The 27,374-nt window shown below is 49.6% G+C and overlaps 9 protein-coding genes across 9 annotated transcripts; 3 read left to right on the top strand and 6 right to left on the bottom strand.

Annotated features, from left to right (window-relative positions):
* Positions 1 to 93: 93 nt before the first annotated feature.
* ABOM_003502 (uncharacterized protein) lies at positions 94 to 585 on the bottom strand (the record flags this gene model as incomplete). Its single annotated transcript, XM_022530632.1, has 3 exons — positions 94 to 199; positions 262 to 457; positions 516 to 585. 3 exons carry the CDS (start codon positions 583 to 585, stop codon positions 94 to 96), a joined length of 372 nt encoding a protein of 123 aa, XP_022393079.1.
* A 925-nt stretch (positions 586 to 1,510) lies between these two features.
* ABOM_003501 (uncharacterized protein) lies at positions 1,511 to 2,895 on the bottom strand (the record flags this gene model as incomplete). The annotated part of the gene is made up of 2 exons (XM_022530631.1): positions 1,511 to 2,092; positions 2,164 to 2,895. 2 exons carry the CDS (start codon positions 2,893 to 2,895, stop codon positions 1,511 to 1,513), a joined length of 1,314 nt encoding a protein of 437 aa, XP_022393080.1.
* Positions 2,896 to 4,720: 1,825 nt separating this feature from the next.
* On the top strand, positions 4,721 to 6,718 carry ABOM_003500 (fungal specific transcription factor domain-containing protein; the record flags this gene model as incomplete). The annotated part of the gene is made up of 1 exon (XM_022530630.1): positions 4,721 to 6,718. The coding sequence occupies one exon, from the start codon at positions 4,721 to 4,723 to the stop codon at positions 6,716 to 6,718; it is 1,998 nt and encodes a 665-aa protein (XP_022393081.1).
* Positions 6,719 to 6,941: 223 nt separating this feature from the next.
* Positions 6,942 to 7,352, top strand: ABOM_003499 (uncharacterized protein; the record flags this gene model as incomplete). The annotated part of the gene is made up of 1 exon (XM_022530629.1): positions 6,942 to 7,352. The coding sequence occupies one exon, from the start codon at positions 6,942 to 6,944 to the stop codon at positions 7,350 to 7,352; it is 411 nt and encodes a 136-aa protein (XP_022393135.1).
* Positions 7,353 to 8,326: 974 nt separating this feature from the next.
* ABOM_003498 (uncharacterized protein) lies at positions 8,327 to 10,450 on the bottom strand (the record flags this gene model as incomplete). Its single annotated transcript, XM_022530628.1, has 7 exons — positions 8,327 to 9,188; positions 9,259 to 9,416; positions 9,472 to 9,626; positions 9,683 to 9,827; positions 9,878 to 9,988; positions 10,044 to 10,285; positions 10,354 to 10,450. The coding sequence occupies 7 exons, from the start codon at positions 10,448 to 10,450 to the stop codon at positions 8,327 to 8,329; spliced, it is 1,770 nt and encodes a 589-aa protein (XP_022393136.1).
* A 717-nt stretch (positions 10,451 to 11,167) lies between these two features.
* ABOM_003497 (uncharacterized protein) lies at positions 11,168 to 12,296 on the bottom strand (the record flags this gene model as incomplete). Its single annotated transcript, XM_022530627.1, has 4 exons — positions 11,168 to 11,379; positions 11,439 to 11,738; positions 11,812 to 11,934; positions 12,008 to 12,296. The coding sequence occupies 4 exons, from the start codon at positions 12,294 to 12,296 to the stop codon at positions 11,168 to 11,170; spliced, it is 924 nt and encodes a 307-aa protein (XP_022393139.1).
* Positions 12,297 to 18,785: 6,489 nt separating this feature from the next.
* Positions 18,786 to 20,588, bottom strand: ABOM_003496 (uncharacterized protein; the record flags this gene model as incomplete). Its single annotated transcript, XM_022530626.1, has 2 exons — positions 18,786 to 19,968; positions 20,053 to 20,588. The coding sequence occupies 2 exons, from the start codon at positions 20,586 to 20,588 to the stop codon at positions 18,786 to 18,788; spliced, it is 1,719 nt and encodes a 572-aa protein (XP_022393140.1).
* Positions 20,589 to 23,499: 2,911 nt separating this feature from the next.
* ABOM_003495 (uncharacterized protein) lies at positions 23,500 to 24,341 on the top strand (the record flags this gene model as incomplete). Its single annotated transcript, XM_022530625.1, has 4 exons — positions 23,500 to 23,730; positions 23,789 to 23,864; positions 23,921 to 24,071; positions 24,149 to 24,341. 4 exons carry the CDS (start codon positions 23,500 to 23,502, stop codon positions 24,339 to 24,341), a joined length of 651 nt encoding a protein of 216 aa, XP_022393137.1.
* Positions 24,342 to 25,010: 669 nt separating this feature from the next.
* ABOM_003494 (fungal specific transcription factor domain-containing protein) lies at positions 25,011 to 26,882 on the bottom strand (the record flags this gene model as incomplete). The annotated part of the gene is made up of 3 exons (XM_022530624.1): positions 25,011 to 26,536; positions 26,603 to 26,713; positions 26,765 to 26,882. The coding sequence occupies 3 exons, from the start codon at positions 26,880 to 26,882 to the stop codon at positions 25,011 to 25,013; spliced, it is 1,755 nt and encodes a 584-aa protein (XP_022393138.1).
* Positions 26,883 to 27,374: the final 492 nt, after the last annotated feature.

Below are 27,374 nucleotides of genomic sequence, written 5' to 3'. Positions count from 1 at the left end.
ATAGGAATGATAACTGAGCAACTATCGCAACCGTCGAAGTCGCCCCGACAGATAGTGCGACACCCAATGGACGCGCGTCAAAGGATAGGTTATTCAGTCCGAGTCCGGGTTACATTGGTAGGCCTCTATGTTGTTGATGCAGTAATCAGGAAGTCTCTTGAAGCCAGGATATTTCTTGCCTGAGCACGTGACGGTGTTTCTAGACTCTGTCAGTCTATCCCTGCTCGTGTATTAAGCACCTACTCAGAGTGTAATACTTACGGAGTTCCGACAGTACAGAAGAAGCCCTTGGTATCTACCGCAAACGAACCGGCATTCTTCTTGAATCCAACCCGAATCTCGTGCAGTGTCGATGGTTTGAGGCATTCATTGTAGCATGGTCCCTTGAAGTCAAAGCCCTGGCATACTCTTATGGCAACGCAGGCCCGGGCCTGGAGATCGGAGGGATTGGTTGCATCTGATAGGGCTTTTTTGAGTCAGTCCATGGGTATTTAAGAGGTGTGCACCGGATTCACCTTCATCGGAGGCGACGGTCTGTCCGGCTAAAAGTGCCATAGTAGCAGCAAGGGCCCTGAGGAGATTCATTTTGAAAGAGGCTGGAGATGTAGAGTTGATCTTGTTTGTACTTTGCAGTGAGAGCAGAGTCTGTTGCTTCTTGGAGTTCGGAAGCATCGACTACTGTCGAGTATTTATATCTTGACCTGTCCCATACAGAAATCTATGTCGGATAAATCTAAGAAGACCACCATGGCATAGAGACCAATCTGAATGCTAGGGAATAGGCTTAGAAACCGTCCTCCAAACCCGTAGTCTGGATAGGGACAATAATCTGTCAATCCCTGCATATGCCAAGCGTAGAAATAGGTGGCCTTAATCGCAGGTCGCCTGAAGTACAAGCGGAGCAGCCCATATTGTGGTCGAAGTAGCGCTCCATAGCTCCAAATACGGCCGAGTGGGTCAGAGATCAACATTCCTAGCCTTCTCCATAATACGGTGGGTTAATTGTGATTGGGGCTTACACGAGGCTGTGTAATGGCCTGCCGTAGGCGGTTATTCAATCCAAGCCGTGTCGTGTATCAGCGAACCCACCTTCTACATGTCAGATCGTGTCTTAGGAGTCTTTTTGTTGGCGTTGTGTTGGGTTTCTTCCGAGTCGCCAACCCCTGGGATCGGGGATCTACATCAAAACTAGCTTCAGCTATCCCGACCAAACTTTCCTTTCCCCACGGGCAAGTGCGACGTTTACCAGCCAATGACACAAGCATAACGGGTAACTACTGTATCCTAAACATAGGAAGAAATCTGACCGGGTCATCATGTCTTATTAACACAGCATATGGATGGGATTGCGTATAGGAATGGTACGGCACCCCTGCCAACCCGGACTTTCCAAGTCATCTCTTAACCCTAAGCCAAAATGCCGGTAACAACGTGGTGGATATTCTAGAGTAAGAAATTATTAGGAAATAAATTCAAGAGATGGTCTGCTTCAGGCCGAAATTCGAGATGTTCAATGTCTTTCATCGCTTGGATAGCTCGCAACCAAGACGACCATATCGTTTCCGATAGAGTGAGCATGGCCCTCGAAATGGAGCTTTAGTCGAGAAGCCAGCGAGTGCTTGATCACTTCGTAACAGGGATGTTGTTTGTGCCACATATCCACCAATAGCTCCGCAGCAATCGCGCACCGTGTGGACAAATCTTCCTCCGGAAATTCATAGTGTGCGCGGATTCGTCGCAGGGAGATATCTCGAAACCCCTGGTTTTCCAAGCGTTGCACTGCCGCCTGGAGGATCTGACCTTGATGGTCGATTCGGTGCGAGCGCGTCGCAGCGTTCAGATGCATCACTGCCTCGTTACCGGGAGCCCCTTGAAGGATAACAATCTTGGAACCGCGCCGGCGGGCCACACGGACCATTTCCTGGATAGCCTTCTCCAGATCCATAGTATGGTCAAGTGTCCAAGGGGCTAAGACGACCTGGAAAGCCTCCGATGGGTATGGAAGATCTTCGGCCGGCCCGGAGAAATACTGGACTTCTTTGTGCCGTGTATATCGACTCAAATCATGTTCTTGTCCGAGAGCAAGCACGTCCTGTCCCTCCGCAAGTTGTTCGAACAGCGCCTCAAGATCCTTGCTCACCAGCGATCGGTGAATATATCCACATTGTCAGCCGGGGTGACGCGCATTGGAGAGGTGGGGAGTGGATATGGCCCTAGCAATGGCTGAGCGTCGACCTTTCTCGCGAGGACATAATAATAGGCTTCGGGAGCTATATACTGGGTACCAGCGGGGAAGAAGAGATCATTGGCGGGTTCATCTGCAACGACAAAGCCGGCGCTTCGCAGCAGCCGAAGCCATCCATCCTCTGAGTAGAATATCTCCTTGGTGTAGTTGCCCATCCACGGCTTCCTAAGCATCCACACACAATCCCATGTGGGATCATATGTGCAAGTCTCCGAGAGCAGGCTGGTGCTAGGCGTCACAGCGATGGCCAAGTATCCGCCCACTTTAAGCCACTCCGAGAATTTGAAGATCAAGGAATATTCCTCCCCAGGGGTATGTTGAAACAAAGACAGAATGGCAAACACAGCATCGTAGGGCTGGGAAGGATGGAAGTCATTCATGTTGGCTACTTCAAAGCTGCCCCGGACTTGGGATTGGGCGATTTTTACCATCTTAGGGGCAACGTCAATCCCATGAACTTCATGGCCTGCACTTGCCAGGATGTCCGCCACCGGCTTGCCGGTACCACACCCCACATCTAGAATTCGGCTACCCGGGGGCAGCTTCTTGGAGGTGCGATGGACAAACGCACGAAGCGGGGCATTGTTTGCAAAAGCAGCTTCGTAAGTCGCTCCCAGGTCATTAAATAATGATTCTCCGTCGATCGTCATGACAGAAGGTCTTTGGCGCGAGTTGTAATAATATATATCAAGTGTTGACGAAAGGGGAAAACTAGGCTACTTTCACCGTGAAGGCCGTGGTCTGGGATCACAGGAAATCAATCCTATGCACTTGAATATCTCATGATATATAATGGGGCAAGGTCAAGTAGTAGATATGACAAGCTATGCAGGCTTTGGCTCTTCCTTGCCTATGACAGGTGTTAATGTTGTTGGTTGCCTCGTCCTCACCGCAACTTTAGGGAAATCTTGACCATTTAGACAAAGCCCCCAAAGCCACAGTCGAACCTAATATTGAAGTCATTCGACAGTATTCTCAGCGCAGCCAACGAATTCGACTCAACATGCACTGTTCTCCCTGCAGGTAGAGTTGTCATCGATGTGAATCTTGATCTTGACCTTCCCTGTACTCCGGACGGGTTCGGGGTGGGTCTTCAAATGGTTTCACGTTCAATCAAGAGTCCAAATAGACATCCAAATGTGTCCCGTATAACTAGATCTATTTGAGTCGCATGTTTACATGCAACGCAAGGAGCCAGACTTGCTAATAGGACGACTTGGTCTCGGCACCAGAGAAGCTGCTGCGTTCTCTTATATACTGCTGTAGGTAGTGTAGGTAGTGGATTGCGTATACCGAGGGAACCAGTGCAATGGTCAGCAAGGGTCTGTCCTTTCCGGAACATACAAACTTCTGACTTTAACTGTCATTTCACTGTGTCTAGGAGAGCTAATAGAAGCGGACGAGCGATGACCACGATTACGAAGGCGGGGCTGGCGATCTGTCAGCTTCCGGGGGAGATTGTACCAACCCGTAGTTACCCTTTAGTCAATGAGTCAATTAATCAAGATTCTATTTTCTCCTGGAGACTAACTACCAAACGTCCAACAGTGGAAGTGTTTCGAAGGCAGAATCTTATTCAGGATGGCCGCAGAGGACCTTGGAGGCTGGAATTAACCAGGACTCACAGAAATAGTAAGACAGTTTGCATGATTTGTAGAGACCCAGCGAATATAATTGTCTCCTATCACTTTTAGGACGAGAGTGAAGATTGGACGGGTGCGGTTATATATTATTCGCGCATCGCGATACACAGCCAGAGAACATCACATATAGTATTGTAACGAGAATGGAAGACATCCTTGTGTCCAATACTGCTGTTTTATAGAAGACACAGAAGATTTAGTACAATTTCTGTCACCGTGCTAATGTATTTATAGAGTGATGTTCGAGAAGCGAAACTCGTAACTTTTGAAAGTTGTTTTCCCACCTGGGGCTCCCCACCTGGTTGTCCCCACACAGACGAGGCTGTCCCCACCCCCGGCCTGCCGGAATGCAACGCAACATCCGTTCTGGATCTCATTTTCCCTCCGAGCCTCTCTTTCTCTCCTCCCAGTCGATTGTTTTTCTCTCCCACTTTGTCAGACGCTACGTCCCACTTCCTCTTCTCTCTGTACACCTCCGCTAGTAGAGGGTGAGCACGATCATGGTATCGTCTCCGGTCGAAAGTGGAGCCAAGCCAACCAGTAATCTCAAGAAATTTCGCTGTGGCGTGTGCGATAAGGCCTACACGAAGTTAGAACATCTCACGGTACGTTATAGTTATTGTGCGTAACATTGCACCACACGCTAAATGAAACACAGAGACATGAGAGAACACGTGGGTGATCCCCAGACTCACCAGGACAGGAATAGAAATTCAGCCCCCCTGGTCGAAGAACAGAACACAGCTGATGGGAACTAGATGTAAACCTGAAACCATTTCACTGCATACAATGCAATAAAGCCTTTGGCAGACAGGATGTGCTGAATCGGCACATGAAGCTGCATGCGAACAGGCCCGCTCAGAGTCCCACTGCGAGGATTGCACATCAGCAGCAACAAGCTGCGACGGGCGGTGGTGCAGCTCTTCCTGGAACATTAGCGCCCCCGGAAACCTCGTTAGGGCCGGCGGATTACTCGCTGGAGCCACCCCGTATCTTCGACCAGTCTCTCCTCGCCAGCCCCTATACACAAGAATCGGAAAATCTGCTGGACTGGCTGATGCCGGATTTTCAGAACACTTCCTCGCTGCTGTTACCCATGGCCGATTTCTCCGATACTTCCCATCCGTTGATATCAGCCTTAAGCTGTTTACGCCCGGTGCCCCCCGCTGATAGCCAGGGGAGCCCTGGCCAGCATGCGGTGCATGAAGTTCACAAGCTCGTCGATGATGTGTCTAAGAGACTGAACGATGATCTACACAACACGGGTGTTACCCCGGCTTTCGTGGAAGCGTGTTTGAGAGAATACTTTCGGCGAGTATCGCCGTCTTTCCCGATAATGCACGAGCCGACGTTCTCCGTGCGGGACTGTATCTCCCCTCTGTTGTTAAATATGGTTGCTTTGGGTTCACTCTTTGTCTGTCTCCCCAATGCGGTGAAGCAAGGAGAGATGCTGTGGAAACTGGGACATACGGCGGTGGCAGCCTCGTGGCAGAGTTTGATCGAAGTGCGAGGGCCGCAGGACCAGTGCAATGGGATCCAGTTGGTTCTCACGGCTCTTCTGGGGCAAACGTATGCATTACTTTCCTGCAACACCAGCATTCGGACAACCGCGTTTGTCTTTCATGGATTAGGCTTCTATTGGGCGAGGACATCTGGCATGTACTCCGTGGATGATGCTCAACTAGGAGCCATGCCCAGCTTGGAAGCAGACTCAACGGCCAAGGAGGTTGCCTGGCGCACCTGGGTGGCCGCAGAAATTCAACGGCGAGCAACCCTCGGACACTATGTTTTGGACGGGCTCATTTCGCAGGCATCTGGCTCTGCCGCCAGCGCGCGTCATCTCACAAATAAAATCAAGACCGCATGTTCTGATGCTGCATTTGCCGCCGAAACGGCCGACGAATGGATTATCGAAATGGCGCGGTTGGACCATGCGCAGATCCCATTCTCAGAGCTCTTTATCCGAGTGTGCGCGAAGGATTACATTAAGGCGCCATTGCAGCTCTCGCTGCTTTCCACTGCGGTTCTGCTCGAAGGCCTGCAATCATTAATTGCCGAGCTACATGATGTGGACAGTCCCGCGTTGGGAACCGTTCCACGCTCGCAGATCATTCGAGGCCTCCTAAATATTTATGAGGGCGATCTCTGCACCTCCCGCAGTATTGACTCCCTCCAGAATCTGATCCGCTGGCATGCCATGTGCATCGAGCTTTCCACCCCCACTATATTCCTCTACCGCCGCATCTGCGACGAGTACAAATTGCCACAAGTCCTCAGCGGTATTCCCGTCAGAGGCTGGGCGCGCCCCTTGAACCTCACCATCTGGGCCCAAAGCGTCGAGGCCTTCCGCGCGACTCTCCACGCCGTCTCTATCATCCGTCTCTTGAACGAAATCCCTAGCGGTCACACTCATGCCATGCATATCCCCGGCTGTGTGTTCGCCGCCGCCATGATCCTGATCGCCATTCACCTCTGCAATAAGAACAAGGTCAAGATCCCCAAAAGTCTGCGATGGCATGACGTGTGGGCCGGTGTCCTCGCAGAGAACAATGCGGTGGATAGAACCTCACTAGGCGAGCACATAGATTATGCGTCTGCTCCGGCTTCGGCCTTGCCCTCTGTATCGTCCCCTTCGGCTGACTTCAGTGGGGCCGAGGAACTAATTCACGCGTTGAACCCAACTGGCGCGGATGATACGATGACCTCCGTGAATATACTGTCCGAGGTGAATTCGTTGCAGATCAGTCTGAAGACAGTGGCCTCGCGGTGGGGGATCTCGGCACAGATGGAAGAGATTATTGGGCGTTTGGCGATGCTTCCTAGGCAGTAGTTGACCAAGTGAGGCCCTGTGAAATTGACCCTGAAAGTGATCGCTTTTGATACCAGAAACGGCCTCCTTTCCACCCGTCACTTTGATCGGCGACTCGGTACTATACACAAATCACTATTTTGCACCCCGGCCCTGACGCTTGGCGCTCGGTCGACAATCAGCGTCTACCTGCAAACCAAAACGACGCCGAAAATGGCGCCCCTTTGCAGCCAACTTCCTAGAGATGGGTCTAAAACCCCAAACTGGCTGCCAGCGCCTTGCGACAAACGGAGACTGCGCATTACTCCTGCCATGCCGTCACTGGTCATTGCTCAATAGGCCTGCGCAGCTAAATGGTTGGTACCGCCTGTTCCTCATCCCTGGAGACGCCCACTGTGGTGCCAACGCCCTCCAGCCCAATGCTCCCTGGCCCGAGACCACTTTTCCCACTCTTATTGATTGGGTTGAGAAGGGCATCGAGCCCAAGACTTTGAACAGTACTGTTCGGTCGCCAGGAGAGCAACAGCAAAATTGTGGCTGGCCGCTCCGTCCCTACTTCACCAACAATGGCACCAAGCTTGAGTGCGTTAATGATCAGAAATCTCTCGATAGCTGGCAGTATGACCTGGATGCTTTTCAGATGCTGATTCTTTAATGCCCGTTTGATAAGGACCTTCCGAACATATACTATCAGACTATCACTCTATGGCCTTTATTGACTCGCGATCCACTGCAGATGGACAAACGGATTACGTTGTTAACATCACGAACAATCTTTACAATATCCTGCAAACTGGCTACAAAGTCAAAGTCACTGTTCACAATAATGTATCATACAACAGATCGGATTTTATCTTGTCTTATAGCACGTTGCAACACTTCGCAGCCCTGTATAATATGACTCCAGCTTACAGCGCTGAACATCGGTTATAATCACACCGAAGATATTGGTGCAGTAGCTGTGGCTTATAACTATACCGATCTTCAATGGCTGAGCTATGCCGCCGATTTGGAGCAGTAGTGATAGTATCCTGTATACTACTATTTTCAACTCCGTGACTAGTTCTCGTACATGGTCCAGAGACCTCATGATTTAGTAATCGGGAATTTTGTTTCCTGGTTTGTATCTCAATGCAAGACAGTAGTTTCACTTATCTTCCCACGGTCTCCAGTGGCAGGTACTCTCGCCGGTCAATTTTCATGCATCCGTTTAGCTAGAGTCACTAAAATGAACCCACAGCCATGTGGCTCGGGGTAATTCTCAACTACACCTCACCCTTCTCACCCTTGGCCATGACAGGAGTGAGCGAGGCAAATGAAAGGATAGCGGGCAGGACCAAGGGAAATGTTTTAAGGGGAAGGGTGTTGGGCGAGAAACTAAGGGATGGAGGTTAGTGGGGGATGGAATAGAAACAGGGGAGTAGTGATAAGTGCAAGATAAATAGGTTATAGAGAAAGAAAGAGAAAAGAGATTGAAAATGCAGGATTTCCATGCTGGCAACCATAGAAGGTGGAGGAGGATAGAACAACGTCTCCCGTTTAAAATCAAAACTTTGCTAAATACATGTCTATCGAACGAGGGTATCCATCACCCCTCGTATTTATCGCCCACCCAACTATGTAATCCGTCTACCAAGCTAAATGACTCCTCAAAGCCTCGACAATGCGAGCTGCACCAGCATCGCGGTCCAAGACGGCTAGAATATGTTGATCTGGACGCACCAACACCGCCTGGCCCTGCTTCAAAGGCACTATATCATCCCATTTTTCCTGACCAGGCTGCAGCGAGAAGTCCACCCCTTTGACCACCACTTGCAGTGACAAGCTAAAGGCCGCAGTTGCAGGAACCAGGTTCAGTGCCTCTTGAACGGCGGACTTGATCTGCGAGGAGGAACTCTCGTCGACCAGGATAGTAAAGCTGTCAAAGCGACACAGGTCTAGCGTCGAGTAGGTCATTTCCGCTACCCCCTGTGACTCGGCACCAATATATGACGAGTCAATTGCGGGCAGCTGCATCTTCTCGGGATCAGTGAGCTTGATCCAGGCATGGGGCAGACGGGCTCCAGGTACGCAGACAGGCTCATACGCGGATGCGTTGTCGGGGATGCGCTTGTCGCCGTACACGTAACCAATGTGCAGGCCGAGGTTATCGAAATGCTCACGCTGACCCTCAATGCCCTCGTTGATATCCACCATCGCCTTTTCATCGCGGATTTTCTGGTATAGATTCTGACGGGCAACGTCAATATCAGGATCCGTAGTGCCGAGTGCCTTTAGCAACCCGAAAATTTTCTTTCCGTTCTTCACGCTCTGTTGCGAGTTTACCAAGGCAACCTGGCGACGCTCGGCTTCGTATGTATCCAACAAAGCGTCCGTGGCAGAGCCATGGTGCACGGCGGCCAGCTTGTAAGCCAGATTGTGGACGTCGCCGATCCCGGAGTTCAGGCCTAGGCCTCCAGTGGGAGGGAAGGAATGGGCGGCATCGCCAGCACTGGGAGACACAGTTTAGCCATTTGGACAAAATGCCGGTCAAATAGAAAAGATAGAAGAGGGATACTGACAGGAAGACCCCTCCGTCACGGTAGGACTTGGCGACCTTTCGGCTCAGTATCCAAGGACGGTAACTGAGAACGTCGTACTTGGTCTTCGCACCGATGGCAGCATCGACGACCTTGCGGCAGTGCTCTTCATTCCACGATTCGACTGGCCATTTTTTGGACTAATTCAATGAATCAGTACCGATTGTGGTAAAGTGGTAGAAACAGTACACATACGTCAAAATTGCAGATCAGAACTTGGTTTCCGGACAGGTCATAGGCAATAATGAATCCAGCGACCAATGGATCCATAACCCAGTGCAGCATACCGACCTGCTCCTTCACGATGGGACGTAGATCCGCGTTGAAGTGGATGGTCATCATTGTTTCGTCTAACCGGGTCGTTAGTATCCAGATTATTAACATCCACAAGGGAGGTTATACTTACAAGAATCCTCGCCCTCGCTTTTGATGCCGAGGAAACTGCGCACGGCACTTTTTGCGCCGTCACAGGCAACCACATGCTTCGACCGGACTTTGTATAGCTCTCCTGAATCACGGTCCTCGATGGTTGTGATGACATGATCGTCAAACTGATTCAGTGAGCAGCCATTATCTACATAAGAATGGTACAGTTGCTCACCTGTTCCAAGCTAACAAAGGTGTGGTTCTTGCGAATCTCGACCAGGCTGGTCTTGGATAGCCTCCTGGCAATCAGCTCTTCGAAGGCAGGCTGTGGGATATTGTGAATCATCTAAACGCCATTTTAGTGCGTGGAATTTCTGAATATGGGTTGGTCGAGAACCAACATTCGGGGTGCTGTCAAGAACTCCAGCATCCATGCGCTCATAGGGCAATTTGCCGACATCTTCGCCAGCCAGGCTTGTGATAAAGTTGACCCAATAGGCATCTTTACGAGCGGTCCCAACTTTGCGAATCTCGTTCACGTCCAACCCGAACTGGCGACACATTTCGAGTGACCGGGGACTCAAGGCATGAGCCTTGGGGGCAGCCAACCTGGTCGCATATCTTTCAGCAATCAATGATCGGACTATAATAGGGTCAGTATGCATATCAACGATATGGCACCATATCTTAGAGCACAGAGGGCATACAGACCGCCGAGCCGCTCCAACATAAATGCTAAAAATAGACCCGACGGGCCACCACCAACGATTAGGACGGGAACATCGTCACGAGTAACTGAAGGTGACATTGTCTCGCTCGTAAATTGCGAATGTCTGGGCTTTCGTGGAATTAGTTCTTGTCGAGTACGTCCTTCAAAGTTGGCTTGAGATGATATGACTTGATTTCGCTTCATGTAATTAACATGAACGCATCAATATAGAGAAGACATCCTCATTTTAAATCGTAGTAGGAAACGCCGCGCGCCTCTTTCCCACCTTGACGGCTAAGGCAGGCAATTGAGGGAATGTGGGGAAAAGCCGATGGTGGGGAAGTAGAGAAAGTGGGGAGGGGCGACTCGCACCGCAACAGAGACCATCCAATCGATGTGCCGTCTTACGATATGGACAACCATACCGACACTTGCAAACAGGAAGGGGAGGAGAGGTCAGTAAGTTGGATTCCTCTGCCTACAGCAGTTATGGGTAAGTGCTACAATATCTGTATTTCTATATTTAAGTTACCTACGAGGTTTACATGTGTCCGTCCGTCTAAATCCGCCGAAGCACAGAGGTTCGCCTACTAAAGGTAGTACTGTACAACTGTAGTGGTCATTTGGAATGATCCTTTGGTATTTTCTATTCTAATTAGGTTTATCCAAGAATGGCACTGGACGCAAGAGGCAATGGCTACCAGGCGATGCGCACAAATCCCAAGAGTGACGGCGTCTCGTGCTGATTTCCACCTTGAGCAGACAACAGAACGAGTGGCCGTGGAGAGCCTGCTGTTCCTACATCGATGGTATCTTCTATAACGTGTCCTTGAACTCGGCGAAGATGGCGGGAAGAACAGTGTTCAAGTGTTGCATCTCGATGTTGCAGTGCACGATAAGATCATGAGCAATCTCAGTGGTGTGCTTCGCCAACCAAAAGCGCGAACGCAGCTCGCGCGAACCATCAGGCAAGCGGCGGACCTGGTGGACTAAGTAGGAAGCGTTGTCAAAACCAGATGTCACATGAGCTAGAATGGGAGGGTCAGTATGGGAGATCCAGTGTGTGGGCTCAAGGGGGGCGACATACCACCGGTCACAATGTGGGCTGCCACGACGGTCTCAATGCCCACTGCATCCCAGTTAGACTTGTCGAAGCCCAGCTCCGAGGGATCGATAAAGGCGATGGTAAGCTTCGAGGCGTCGTTGCCGATGTATTCATCGATGAAGGAGGCGGTGTTGATATAGCGCTCTGCGTAGGTCTTGTTCGTCCAGTCAAGAGAGTCGGGGTGCCGCCAGGCGTACTGATGCGCTACAGGGTTCCAGAGCTTGTAGCGAGCGGTCTCGACAAGGTGCCAACCAAACCACCAATCGTACATCTCACCGTTTACTGGCAGATGCAACCAGGTTAGATCAATTTTTCCATACCAGAGTTGAGAGAAGAGATCAAGGATTGAACGTACTATCCGGAATCTCGGTTCGGGCAGTGAGCATCGCGGTACCGTTCAAGGAGATCGCATAGCCGTTCTCCATCTCCTGGTATCCAGGCAGAGACATGTAGTATCCGGCATCATGAGCCTCGTACGCTGCATGTCCAGGCGTCGCAATTATCAGCTCCCAAGTAAACACAGGTGGGTCTCTGGAAAAGGGGGCACCTACCAAGAGCAGCAGCAAAAGGACTAGAAGAGATCCCCTTCTGGACTTCATCAGTGATAGGGGCGACACGAGGACGCCAGTACTTGGCGAAGGGCTTCTCAAAGTCGGCCTCCGTATAGCCCAGGTAGTACTTGCTAGTGTCGTTTTGGTAGGCGTCCTTGTTAATCGAGATCATAGAAGTCCCCAAACTAGTAGGTGAAGTGGTAGGCACTGTAGACGTCGGGGTGCCAAAGTTGGACTGGGCAGAGGCACCCGCGGCCAGGACCATAGCGAGATGTTGGGCAGACACCATGGTGATGATCAAGATGGAAATTGCGGTAGAGGGGGAAAGGTCACAATAATGAGCATGGAAAGATGGGATGATGAGATTCTAGAGTGGGATCCTCTGGGACCCCTTATATAGATCATTCAGTCCTGTATCGGCCATTCGGAGGTGTGGATGCCTCACAGGAAGCTGTTCTTCGGCTTCTTGCGGCTCGTCCCAAATCGGAAGGCCGGCAAGTAGTATTGGCGTATGTACACTGATCCGATCATTAGAATTTCCATGGCTCTTCGTTCCTTTGGGCTTCCATGATCCCGGCAGCAGGATGATTAGGGTCTCAAAGTGGGGATCGAATCTTAGTAGCTAACCAACACATGATTTCCAATCCGCGGTCCCTGCAGTCATTAGCTGTAGGCAACTGTCTCCAGTGTTAGTAGGGTAGTAATAACCGTTCATCCGGAGTTGAACAAATAATATCTCATCATATCTGCCCAATGGGACGACCAGCTACTCTATGACTTCATCCGGGACTAAATAGTGTGGGCCACTATTTCTCGGATCCCCACAGGATCCACCGATAGTGCTGCTGCCCTACTCCAGTATACTTTGGTGATCGTCCCAGAGCCAGCCGATTATCTGCACTGAGCCGGTCGACCGATCCGCATTCTCCCTAGGGAATTTCAATCGGTATCCTCCTTTTCCCACTTTTCCACATCGCAACCTCGCCATCGCAAGTGTCCGATCCGCGGCCGATGTGTTATTATCCCGACTCCTCTAAGTCAGCCAAGATCGTGATCCATGCCCGTGATCTATGTCAAAGCCGCAAGATTAATGTGATTTATCTTATGGAACTATAGCAAGCGCAGAGGGCTGAAGGTCGATGCTCGCCACAGTGTGATGGCGCTACTGCACAGAACACTCCAAGTTTCAACTGTAGCAAGTCTGTGAAGGTTTTACAGTATAACTATAGACTTCGGAAGCGTGGGCCCAAGTCCCAGACACGCTGTAACTTCCGGTGCCCAAATTCCCTGGAATGTGTGCCGGAGGACTCTGATATGCCGACTCTCGGCTCCCCGATATCCCGACTACTATTACGCGGATCATTGTGTCACCGGATCTCGGGCTCAGGAAATTCAACTACCACGATCAAACAGTGGGGACTTCTGATCATACGTCAACCTTTGAGTATGGGCCGACTTGTGAGCCAGCTTCGGCGAATGTCCCACTCCAAGAAGTTTACACACAGCTCTCCTCTGCTCGCGCAGCATTGACGGGGTACCCGCTTGATGTAACCATTTCTAGGTGTATTTGTGCCTTCATGGACTATTTTGAAGTGAGTTATTCAATCATAAACTACATCCGGGTCCGCTCCAGTCTCACCCTGGCTGCGCCGACCCCTGAGAAGGGGCCCTACTGTATTCATGTTTCTTGGGCATATATAGTCAATCTAAGATGCTGGAAGATCTCTCTGCGGTTCCCTGGTACACCCTTATTACTACGCTCTACGCAGGTACATTGCACCTTGTGTCCGTTCCGAGCGACGTGGACGCAACGCTGTAGCGGCCTTACTTTCGTCACGCTTCCCGAGAGACACGGCAGATTTACCTAGACCTGAACATCAAGTACCCCGATGCCAACTCGTCGGCGATACGGACGCTCCAAATAGCTACGGAGGCTATTCTGCCTATAGTGGACCTTATCCACTCACTGGCCTTGACACACGGGGTCCACATTTACACACCTGGCCTTTCTAGAAGCCGGCTCCCTTTGAAGCTTAGCCGCCTATTCCCAGCAGAGTACGGACCATTCAATCAGCTCTCTGCGGAGTTTTGCGATTTGGCATGTCTGCCAATTCAGTGGGAGGATCTCCATGGTAGGTGATGTGATTACTCCGTGGCGAGATTCATAGGCGCAAAGTAGGACTTAAGTGTTTGCGCCATAGTCCCTAAGCGTAGGGAGTACGGCGCCTTTAGATTAAAGAAACTTTCATTTTTAAACCTGGTAAAATATTGCAGGATTCAGCTATGGACACGGTAGCTATGGTAATAATCTGACTGTCTAGACTATTATAATCGGTAGATAGTATAATGGAACCAAATAATACAGAAATGACGTCCAGTATTAGGGGACTGCGTAGAATAGTCTACCCCTCTCAGTCCCACAGCGAACTATACAGCCAGGTGACAATGTTATTGCTCTAAAGAAAAGCCACCTTGGAACATGGAAAGACAAGCATATATGTAAAAAGAGAACAGAACAAGCTCCGTAAGTCTTTTGCCTAGCCCAGTGGATACAGCTATCTTTCAGCAACCCTCATATTCCAAGAGATGCTGCAAGGCGACCTTTCAACATCCATTCTCAGCGCAAATCACCGGCCCCTATTTAGGACTTGGCGCACATGTCTTATTGAGACTAATAGCCTCCGCTTCTCTATCTTTAAGGGAGCCCAGAACAGTTTCTTTTACCTGGGGAGGAAGGCTGGTATTCCCTTGTACGGTTGTTGACACCTTCGCCAACTAAATTTAAGAGATTAGTCAAGTGGGCTTTGCAGGTATATAAAGATCAATAGGTTACTTACACATGTCTCAAAGGACTTCGTCAAGGATTCCTCAGACGGGGCTGTATCGGTGAATCCTTGAAGATCATTGATTAAGCAACTGCGCAGTTGCCCAAGAGGCACACAATCGGGACCTCCGCGGCAGTATTCAATGCCAGAGAGAAAAGACTTGGAAAAACATTGAATGTAAGTGTCCTGGGTTTGTTCGATATCTCTTTGGACAAAAGTTCCTCGGTTGCCGATCGGCTCAGCAACAGCAAGACCGGCAGCCACAAGAGAGCAGAGTAACTGGACCTTCATCTTTGGGTATTTCTAAATGGTCTCAGCGATGGGATGTAGGGAACCAATACGTAAGACTTTCTTGGAGTGTGAGGATTAGGAATGTATAAAGTGTTTGATGAGAGACTACACTGTATCTAAGCGTAGTAACTATCCTTATATAGGCTTCTATTCTTCAAGTAGGGGCAGCTTCTAGGAAATACAATTCGCAAATATTCAATATTTTAGAGACACTAGTGAATAGATCGACGCTTTATTAAGATATAAAGTTTTATTAGTCCGTACCGAGTTGATATTTATAAACTATCAGTCATTTATATATTCCTGAATATGAACGATACCTGTCGAAATGGTGTCCTATCTGAGATCTTTATGATATATCCATCATCCGATGGCAATCTGATATCATATATTTATATAGTCGATGTAAAATTCACACAGTATGATACATTGCGATCTATAAAAAGCACAATATTACGCTCCTGACCTAAAATGTAAAAGTGCCGAATTATGATGTTATTCTGGCTCGTGCTTATTTAGATGCAGCACCTTGGAACATCCTTGAACCTCAAAAGTCGTTTGCAGCCACGCTGAACTTGTTCGTAAGACAGGTTGTTGTTGATAGCAACTTCTCCCCGGATATATCGTTGCATTGATATTCATAATTGTGGATATTCGACTGGGTTTGGATACAAGCACACGACGCCGCGTGGCAAATCTGGCCGTTCACAGATTCTCAGAGAGTTCGTAAACCCTCCGATGTAGGACGCCAATACGCCGGTTATCCTTGCCCTTGGACACACGCACCGAGACTATACTTTACGGCTTGGTCTAAAGTACAAGCACGATAGGTCGAATCTTTGAAAGTCTCGGTGTGATATGTTCCGTTCCCACAGTTGGTTTCACATTCCCCCTTCGTGCCCCGGAGTTGGTTGACAGGCTGGTTCGCCGCTTGGGCTACGCCCAAAAAGACGAAAACAATGGCTTGAAGGCTGAGATACATATTGACTGGTCACGAACAGAGGAGATCGATGCAGCGATATCCGTGACAGTAAACAATCAATTTCGGTAGGCTTTAATTTCACGCGTAGAGATCGGCAGGGCTATTGACATTACAAGGTTGTCTCGGTCCTTGTCTGCTGAGAAAAATATTTCCAGTGTGTGAAAGATTCCAGGTTGAGGTGAGCAAATGAAACGAGTCTGGTGGGGATGAGTCGGCAGGATCGGTGCAGAGACTAGTTCAGCATAGGTCTGCTTTGTGAGCAGTGTGGGTTAGATTGAGCAATGTGTCGATCACTTACAATGGACCTCCCCTTCTGCCCCTCCTATGCACGCGCAGGATCAACGCGACTATTGCAACATGTTTCCTGTTCATTGCCTCCAGACCGGAAAGTCTGTTCTCCTTTCATTCGGTTCGTCGGAACTATCCGATATCTCATGACGGTGTACCTCGAGAAATAGTAGATGGTAGAACAGCCAGGAGCCTTCGATAACCTAAGTGCTCTAACGGAGGGCGCGGAAGGTGTGGTGAAGAGCACATAAAGCAATTCCGACATATTCTTCACGCAGGATGGTCAAGGACAATTGGCCAGATAAGGCTGTCTTCCTCACCGGGGCTCAATACGATGACAACTCCTGGGTCCGCTGCTAGGAAGGTTTTCAAGCTGTCAGCTCCGGGGGGGTGGTCAGGGTGGGGCGGAAAAGGCAGCTGCTAGGCAAGAATCAACAGGGATCTTGCCGGAAAGATAAATGGTAGGTCCACCCCTACGGTCAATTGAAGATGAATGTAACCCACATGTCAAGCAGGCGATCCCGAGGAGACACACTGTCGGCCTGGAGTCGAGACGCATTCTGTTTATCTCCAAGCTTCGACAGGTTTTCGGTGGATCACCCCACCGGTTGGCTAATATGTCTGCAACGTGGACATTTGGCCATATGGAAAGGCCTTTGCTCACCTGAAGACCGTAACCTTTCTGCAAGGTATAGCGCACAAGATATGGAATTTGGATGGTGCGCCGATTGCCACAGCCACGTCCCATCCCGTAGATACACAGAGCACACACGATTGTGGTCTTCATAAAAACCCCGTCAGCGGCCAGCTGGATGCTCTCCACATCTTGATGAGGAGCAGATTCAAGAAGGGATATCACGCTGGAGAGACCATCCCAGTCATCGTAGATTTCGTCGCTAGGTTGTTCTCCGTACGTTCTTTTTACACAGTCCATCCACGGAATGTTATCCGTGCCCGAGACGGAAATCCAATAAGTTGTCTGATGGTGTTTCTCGACTCTGAAGAGCACGATTGACGGCTCTCGCAGACTCAACGTGCTGTATACTTGCAAAGTGCATTATAAAACCTGCCTTGGATGGTTCAGCTTCAATGAGTTCCGTGCTGTCAAGGTCTCCGTAAGCGAGGCGAATGGACGAGTAGCGTGTCCGCACCTGGTCTCCCTCTAGCTGATATTTCATTTTGGAGAGGTAACAAGAAAGTAAAATCATGATTACTAAGTTGACCAGAAGGTCTCCGGGCATGAACAGTCCATCCGAGTCAACTTCAGTGGCAAGAGAAAATCTCCGAGTGAAACAGAGTCTCTTGGCAGCTCATCTTAATGACTAGGTCGATGTCCGAAATCTAGGAAGGTTTAGCTAGTTGGGTGATTGAAAGATTCGCTAACAAAGCCTTTAATATGCGCCTATGTCATATACTAATATCGTATATAAAAGAACGCACTGTAGCATCTATAAAAACTGCTTAAACCAGACGGTCTTTTAATCATTATAAGATTATCTTCTCTGAGTGATCCGATCCCGAGGATGGAGATAATGCTGCTGCTGCTGGCGCAGCACCACCTGTGCACCAGATATTCAGCTCACTGCAAGCCCTTGGGCCTAGTCACCAGATGTACAATTATGAGACGTCGCCCAAGAAAGGTCCCTAGAAGAGAAGACATTAGAAGCAGGCAGGCGGGCAGTAATGCTATTATATTGGAAGATTTTCCCTACATATCTAGTACCAGTAGCGTCCAAGACTAAGTCACGGTGTTATAAGTACACGGTATCAGTCTTTGCTAGGTTAATTGAGCATGAGGTCCGAACAACAATTCCAAGTTGTATCGGATCGGATCGGGTCGGGTGAACTTCAAATAGGGGTTTAGCCCTATGTTACCATTCATGAATATACAATCCGTACGCAATATACATTTACCTGCACTCTAGACGAGTCCTGATGACCTTAGGGCTTTTGGATAATCTAGATTACATGCTATAAGAATTAGCTTTTCTTACATAGCGGGCTCTAACCACTTTACCGAAAAAGGACTATATTCATCATATTCAATGAGTGCTTGATCGCGAATGCCACGAATCCACGCATAGGTTAATTGGAATCAAGCTTCGATGGCTGGCTAATACAGCGGAATATCTATTGTCTTTATAGTGGTAAACCAAGTAATGGATAATCATGACTTTTACAAGCCGCATTTCATAAGAAACCATTATTCCAGTGTTCCCGTTAGAGTTCTCTGTGCACATGGGGGTAAATTGGGAAGGCTGGAAGGCTGGAGGCAGCAATGACCGCAAACAAAAGGTATATTCCCGTCGAAACCTCATTTCCATTTACATGATTCTTCAGTATCATACGGGAACACCAGCAGCTCCCATTTGTGTTACCACGATTGAATGCATCAAGCTGGGCCACTTGTCGTTGTTCGAGCACACAACCTCCGTACATCCAGAAGCCTCAGCATTTCTGCCCAAAATCCAATCGGCTGCTCCATCTCGACTTCCTCGTACGCCGCGATGAGACCTGCCTCCCACTTCAAATCGACCTCACTGGGCCGCAACCATCGGGTTCTTTTGTAGACCTTCCAGCCAATGAATGTGACAGGCGCCAACAAGACCATGGTATAGCCGAGGAAGAAGTTCGCGGTATTCCACGGTGTAAAGCTCCGGTAGGCAAAGAAAAGAGCCATCAGGACCATCCAGACCAGTGCGATATATGCACAATAAGGCTGGAACTGTCCCGTATAGGGTAGCTTCGATCGATCGAAATTCTGTGCCTTGCAGGCGTTATAAAAGCAGATGTAGGTCGTCGTGATGATAATATAGTCGATCAGGATATTGGCCGTTGTGAGGCTGATAAGCCACTCTAACACCTGCATCGCGCTGCCGGACAGTTGCAGCAACGAGAGACACGCAAATGCCATAACCACGATGAAACTATATATGGGCACACCTCGTCGATCAGTCTTGGAGAAGAACCGTGGCGCCCGACCCTCAACCGCCATTCCATGCAGCGCGCGGGTTGCAGCATAGGTGTAAGTGTTTCCAGCAGAGAACACCGTTGTGACCATCAGGGCACTGACGATGTGAGGGAGAACGTTGACCCCGAGGTTCTGCATGGCAATGATATAAGGTGATGCGGCAGCAGACGATTCTCCGCTTTCTAAGGCTGCAACGAGGGTAGGGTCATTGTAGGCGACAAGGGTGCCAACGCACAAAGCGCCCCCGACAAAGAAGACACCAAAACGCCAGTAGACGGTCTTGAAGGCATTCTTAATGTATATACGGGGGTGCTTGGCTTCTGCTGCTACCGTGGAGATGTATTCCGGTCCGACGACGGTGAAAACAGCAATCCATAAGGCGCCAAGGAACCCTTCGAAACGGCCAAGGTCTCCTCCAGAGGCATATTCAGCGAATGTCCCGGGGTTTTTCCAGTAGCGGAATCCATACGCATCGCCTTTCGGATTACCGCCGACCATGGTAATGAATGTGAACAAAAATAGGATAAAGATCAAAATGACTTTCCCACTAGAGAGCCAAAATTCGGCCTCGCCGTAGGTACCAACGGCAAGCAAGTTAATGACTCTACAGCACCACATTCTAGTTAGCTTGTTCTTCAGATCCTGGGATGGCAAGGAGTGTGGAGATATGCTCAGAGAGATGCCTCACGCGTAAGCTGCTATACAAGCCAAGCACACCGCAACAACAGGAATGTCATCCCGCCAGTACTCCAGGAGTACGTTTACTGCCGAGATCTCGAACGGCACTGTCAGAGCCATATAGATAAAGAAATTCCATCCGGCCATGAATCCCCAGGCGTCATCTACCCAGTAGCCTGCCAGTCGAATAAACCCACCACTTACGGGCATGTAGGTCGTCATCTCTGCGAGACAGTTATTGAGCATGCCGACCATGAGAGACTCGATGATGAAGGCGAGAAGCAAGCTTCCCGGTCCGCCCTTGTATAGACCTGTTCCGATGGCAATGAACAGGCCGGTACCGATGGAGCCTCCAATAGCGACGAGCTGAATTTGGCGGTTCCCAAGGCTACGGTGCAAGCCGCCTATACTGTTCGCCGGGGAGACGGCACCCTCATTAAGATCATCTTTGTTGTGATTGAGCCCGTCTTGCTGGTAATCTTTCGTTTCATATTTGTCTTCGGTAACAGCAGGTATGTTGGGATCATCGGCCACAAGGTAACTCATCATGAGGTTTAAGAGAAACAAAATTAATTATATAGGGCTGTGTCAGTAGTCTCAACGTGAGAAGATATTAGACACCCCTTGGGGTGTCGAAAGCTGTATTTATATTCTCTTCCACTACGGACTCGAGTTCTACGTAGAGGACACTTCGTTGGGTTAAGGACGCATCAAAGACTTCCTAGGCAGACACAAAGACCCTAAATACGGAGTCTGGTTCTTCGTGTGGGGAAATCTGGGGTACATGCTCTTCGGCATCATCGGGAACACCAACAAGGTTGTTGTATATCGGCTCGGCTCGGATGGATTACCTTGGCTACGACAGCAAACCCTATTCCAGCCGTTAGCATCCAGCTTGGCTGCCTATTTATTGGCCAGCAGACATCAGTCTTGTTGTGGCGTCCGTATTTCAAGATACTGCAGCTCACATCATCGAGATGCTTTAGGTTTCTTCAACTGAAATCCTAAGGCTATGTGAATCCCGTAGTATTCTCGGCGTATTACTGCCTAGAGATTCGTATAGAGGGCTTAAGTAGTTTGGGTAGGCCTTGTCACTATTATCCTTCTGTCGTATTACCATAATCCTTATAGCATCTATACGAAGAGGTGCCTTCAAGTATTTAGGGGGTGAGGGGATTCCCTTTGTTTCTCCGCAAAGAGATAAGAAGCAGATATGGAAAATCGGGCGCTCCCTACAGTAACAAATAGACGCATCGGTATGATAGAGGCAATACCCTGTCCACCGTTACTAGATAATGGAGGTTCTTAAAACTGATAATGCAAGCAGTTGCCGGATGTGTTAGGCTTACACCGAGACAAACTGGGCTGGGTAGCCGTTAGGGAAGTTGGAATTGTCAGGAGAAAGCCTATGTTCATGAATTCACACCTATATATACACTTGCATATATCCCCTGCAACATTTGTACACTATTTTAGGCGCCTCCACTATAACAGATTTTGCTAGCCTCCATGTTGACGGATGCAGTCTGCAATTCGCCGCTGATGCGCTGCGGCTTCGCATTTTTTAGTCACTGAAGCTTTACCTATACGGCCCCGGCAGCAGTACGGCTCGTATATCTGTGCATCTAGTACCTCCAGTATCCCTGCCGTTTACCTTAAAGTAGAAGAACAATGATTACTAGATATGTGCCACAATACTTTACACAGCAGGGCTCCTTCTAGCAGCATTCCCAATGGCTTCAGAAACTGAGGCTGAGGTTGCGAATGATCTGCTACTAGAGTGTTAGTAAGCGAACACATGTAGGAACCGCATGAACACACCCTGGAGAAATGGGATATACGCCGTCAAGCCATTCCTCCACGTTTGAAGCACGTCCCACTTCTGCCCTTTGGAGTGTTTGCAACCTCAAATTTCTGTCCCCGAGCACTTTGTTCAGTAAATTCGCCGGGCCTGTTGAGGGAGAAAGCCGTAAATATTGTCCTCTTACACTTCATATGCAGCTTCCACTATCCTCTCTAGGCGGCGTAACCTGGCAAGAAGCCGTTTCTGTTCCATAAGCCGTGTGGCATGGCCTTTTCCAGTTTCTCCCTTGCTAAAGCGCCGGAGAATTGTACGAGATGAAGGCTGCTTTTCATTAGAAGTCGAAGCAGCTCCCTCCCTTCCCTTTAGAACTGACAATTCAGGTTTGGGTGACATGACTTTTGCGTGGGAAGCTTTTGTTCCTCGGGCCCTTTCCGGTGAAACAAGCGGCCGGACGTCGTTTAAGAACACTGTCAACTCAAAGGTCTGCTCATTTGTGAATACTGCAGCAATTAGCCCCTCTTCTGTGAGGAGAGAGAAATAAGAGAACACGGAGTACGGCAAAATGTTCCTAACTCGATATTCTTGAACTTGAAAACCCGCGAGGTATTGCGGTTTGGGTTAGCCCAACTAACGAAACCCGCAAAAGCCCAACCCATTCGGATCAATCTAACCAGCAGTTCGATCTCAAAAGCTCAATCCGATCCGACCCGAAGGAGGTTCGGGGTGGAATTTACGGTTCCGATAACATGGCCAACCGTTGTGTGACGGGTATGGGTTCGATCATACAGTTAGTGCATCTTGGCGCTTTAGGGGAATGAAACAACCGATGTCTTAGATATGGTATACGGTAAACATTGCTCACCGTACCGTGTTAGATATTCCTGCGGTAGAAAAAGGTATTGATATCCCTACTGTATTTCCCCCACCACCAGTAGCGCGTCAAGAGCCGCGGCGTAGAGAGGCTATCGTTGGTGTTGGATCGCGTCGGTCAATGATCATGCATGCTGTTATCCAGGGCTTGACGATCTCGAAACCCTTGTCCTACCATTTTGACAAGATAGCTGAACAAGATGGCTAATCTAACCCTGACCGTCGTTTCAAGAGCACCGCTGTGCCGTCAACAATCAACCGGTTCTCAAGTGCATCAATGCCGAGCCTAGCGTGTGGGGATGACTTAAGTCCCCGGAAGACAGTCAACCGTGACCCTTGTTGGCTCGAGCAGCCGAGTCTACCAGACGGTGTATTTTTTGCCAGCACGCTATGTCGTCCCTCCTGAATGTTGTCGAGATATCTAGATACCGAACACCGACTTGCCACCGGATCTCCTATTACCGATTATGTCCCGACCTTACCCTTCTACTTCCCAAGTCTGACCAGGTATACGAAGCTAGAGCTATCCCCTCATAAGATCATCACCGTGGAAATTGCGGGGAATCACCGGCAGGTTCGCCCGCCAAGAGCCTCTCTGCGCATATCCTGACGTGAAGATCCGCGGGTTCTGCCGCAACCCTGCCAAGCTGCCCGAGCATTTTCGTCCTTCACCCACCCCGTGTCACCATCCTACATGAGAATGTAGATAATCTAGGTACCTTACGCGCATTTGTCAAGGGAAGCAACGTGGTGATTTGCGGCTACCTAGGTGACAATACTTTCATGACGGAAGGGCAAAAGTTGCTGGTGGACGCATGCAAGCTCGAGAACATGCCACATTATATCGCCAGCGACTACTGTCTGGACTTCACCAAACTGAAGTACTGCCAGAACCCGGCCAAAGACCCAATGAAGCATGTCAAGGCTCACCTGGAGACGAATAAGAGCGTCCAAGGTGTCCATGTGCTGATTGGCACATTTACGGAGACATTCTGGAGCGGGTACCTTTGGACTGTGGCATGCCAAAGACTTCCAATTGTCCTACTATGGAGACAGTGACGAGATGTGACAGTCGACTATATATGGAACCACCGCCGAATACGTCGCGGCTGTAGCGCTTGATCGAAACGTCATTGGCATGCAGCACTGTGAGTTTACCTGAGATTGAAACGTCCAATGAGTGGAGCTAATGGGAGTCGGTTAGTTTTGGGTGACAGATCTCCGATTACTTTGCCGAGGTCTATGGGAAGAAGCCTGACCTTGAGCGCCTGGGACCGCTGCAAGATCTTTACAACACCATGCACGCAACATCCCAGAATGATTGATCCCAGAAATATCTTTGCATGCCTTGCCATGTAGGTGTCCCCCACACCCTTGCTAGTACGCGCCTCGCTAATGAATACAGGCTCTACCAGTACTAGTGTATCAACAGAAAGACACATCTCATGAAGGACTTGGATAATTTCAAGTATCCTCAAGTCAAGCCCATTCACGTACAAGGGCTTCGTGCAGCATCGCAAGATGGAGGACTTGGCCGACTCTTATCAACCCGCGATATCAGACGTTCTAACCAAACTCGCGATAACTATTACTTGGCGGGGAAGGCAAATTACTTTCCTAGCTAGGGCATATTTCACTATCAAAATTCTAGGTTGGAAGTTAATTTCTGCCCACGTCCTAGACTCTGCAGTAGGGGTCGTGAAACCCACAAAGACCATACCGCAAATCAAGCATTTACCAGTTGTTCCTTTCCGAGCCACGACTCTACGGCTTCTTCAATTGTTCTGAGTGACCGCCTGATCTCATGCTTGGAAAGGATTTCTCCGGCGTTGGACTCCACAAAACAATGGCAGCAGGAAAGAAATGACAATCGACATCATGGATGCGTTCATCTACATAATAGTCTTATAACATACAGTACATTTCTCATTTCCCTGTTGCTCACATACACAATATAGGCTATGTTAAGAAAAAGGCCAAGGACTACCTGCGTCGACAAAGGTAGCAAACAGAGATGCTGTTGCATCGTATTGACCGAAGGTCGGCGTATCCATGACCGTGGTGATCGTCCTAGGATCATCTGCCCATCGTTTCGGCAGTGGCAGAAAGTCTATCATATGGCAGTCGAGGCAGTCCCCATCCTCACTATGTCATAAACATTCAGCTATGTAAGGAGTCAGGGCCAGCCGCTTCGTGGAATAGACCAAACACACCGATGCCGTCACATCATATTGATCGAAGGGTGGTGGTATGCCACCAACTATCGCAGTCTGGGCGTGGCCACCATCTTCCGGTTAAGTCGAGATGGCGTCCATCAGCCAGTCGATGTCTGGGAGCGTAGTATCTAGACCTGGTGCATCAAACATTGCCAACTCCGGGGCGTTTATTGGGCTATTGGGTTGTATATTGTAAGGTACCCGCCACCCTCCATTTGCTCCGGCCGTGGTACTCAGCCGCTGGAGCACAGAGGTATCCGCTCGTTTTTTCAATTGGGTAATCGATTTCCAGACCATAGCGCTTTGTTGGCTAGCATCTGATCGCCAGGTATCGAAGACAACGCTAACAATTGCCCAGGCCTGATCGGTCATGGCCGACCGTGGAAGCACACACAGCTCCGAGAGGATGAACGAGGCCGCATGCCACTGGATATAGCTGCGGAAGAGCCAGGCCCATCCACTAGTGTACACATGATTTTCCAGCAGATGAGAGTATTTTAAGGCCTTCAGGGACAGGACAAGAAGCTGGCTGCGGTCCAGACACGTGCTGACGCTCGGGCTGCCAGAGTTGGCCAGGGCATATCGAGTCATTATCCAATATTTGGCTAGGATAAGTCGGGAAGCTGTGGCACAGACCCACTGGATTGGCACACTAAGATTGCATTTGCTCAAGTATTTTTTGTCGATATATTGTCGGGTCTGATGAAAGGAATCCTTGCTCGATAACTTGGTATTCGACAGGGTGACTGTTGCGTCCACATTGTGTATAGCATCATGCGAAAAAGCGACAGATATCTCGCACCGGACGCGGAGGAAAGTCACATCCGTGAACCCGTCATTTTGCTGCGGTATTGTGTCCAACTCCGGCACAATATCCTCATCGTTCAGATTAGATGGAAGGTGTGTGTCGAACATGTCGCTGTTGATTTGACGGACAATGCCATGGTCTTCGGATGCACGAAGATCCAGAATATAAATATGCCACCACAGACGGCGCCTCATCTCCGTCTCAAACAGACTCAGGCCAAACAGGGTCCCGTCCCGGTGGAGACCGAGTCCCTGCGCGAGTCGCACAATGATCGAAGTCATTGAAAAGGTAAATTTGGGCGCGTCCTCGCGGCGGATGCAGGTGACGTAGAGGACAGCCGCCTGCAGGAGGATGAAACTGTCTGTATAAAGTAGACCAGCCCTGGATAAAGCTTGTTCTACGGCAAATCGGAAATTCTTGATGCAAGTAGCTCGGCAGACACCAAGGTTCCCAAGGCATTGGTCCTCCGTCATACTGATGACTGCAGCCAAATATATTACCAGGATGAGAGCTTCTGAATCTTGGAATTGGCTGTCTGGACTCTCGTACGCATCCCGTATTAGCTTTGATGCTGTGGGTCGGTGAAGGATGGGCACCAGCGGTGAGACGTTCTGCTGAAAGAATTTCCACAGCAAGAGTGCTTTGCCAGCTGGGGGGTAGAACTTGCGTAGCAAATGCACAGGGTAATCCGGACCGAAGAGGAAAAAGCTTGAGGGATAATTCACAGGCGACGACCGAGTCTCCGGTATGCCAACCCCATCCGACGGAGGCAGCTGTAATCCGTCGTGGAACTCTGCTACCTGAGGGTCGTCCGTCAGCATACTGATGTTGGGCCCCGTGATTCATGGCATGGCAATGATACCTCGTCCGCGAGCCGGACCCAAAATCTGTTGCTCAAATACCGACTGCGCCTTTCCTGGATGGTAAGGCGTCCAAAGTCTTGTACATAGCTCTGGCCGGGGACACTCGAAGGCTGAAGAAGGTTAGTCGACCTCGCCAGTCACCAACGTGCTATCTAGCTCACCGGATTGCTTGACCCCGTTAGGGGTGTCTCCGAAGCTTGAACTACATTGTGACATCGGCGGCGGCGCGCAGGCTGTGGGTAGACACAAGCCGTTCTCGAGGCAGCGCAATTTGAGCATGGCGTCATCTTATCACATTTCACTTTTCTGGCACGACATAATCTACAACTTTTACCGTACGGCCTGCGGGGGGGAACTTCCGGTTGGTTGGCTGTAACTGACAGTGCCAGCCCCCATGACGAAGTCTGCGTCGAGATATCGTGAGAGTTGCAGGTCTCCATGGTACTATCTTACCCTTGGCTGACACGGACGGGAGCTTACCCTTTTATAAGGCCGGAACTTCCGTATTGCCGAGAGAAACACGGACAAAATGTCTAGTGTTTCTTTTAACCAGTTGGATTCCTCCGACGCACGTACACGAAAGAAGAAAGGATAATCCGTGAACGTCACTGCAGAAGAGCGGGAAGCTGGGACATGATTGGGCATGACCGGGACTGCTTACCGGTTACCTTAACGGGGCCTTTATGCTTTGCTAAATTAAATCCGTGGTCGAATGATCCGGAGTACTAAATTTAATACTAGTCTTGGTTAATATGTAAATACCAAAATATA

Source organism: Aspergillus bombycis (genome assembly GCF_001792695.1).
Source record: "Aspergillus bombycis strain NRRL26010 chromosome Unknown contig00009, whole genome shotgun sequence".
NCBI lineage: Eukaryota > Fungi > Ascomycota > Eurotiomycetes > Eurotiales > Aspergillaceae > Aspergillus > Aspergillus bombycis.
This window is presented reverse-complemented; position numbering and strand designations above follow the sequence as displayed.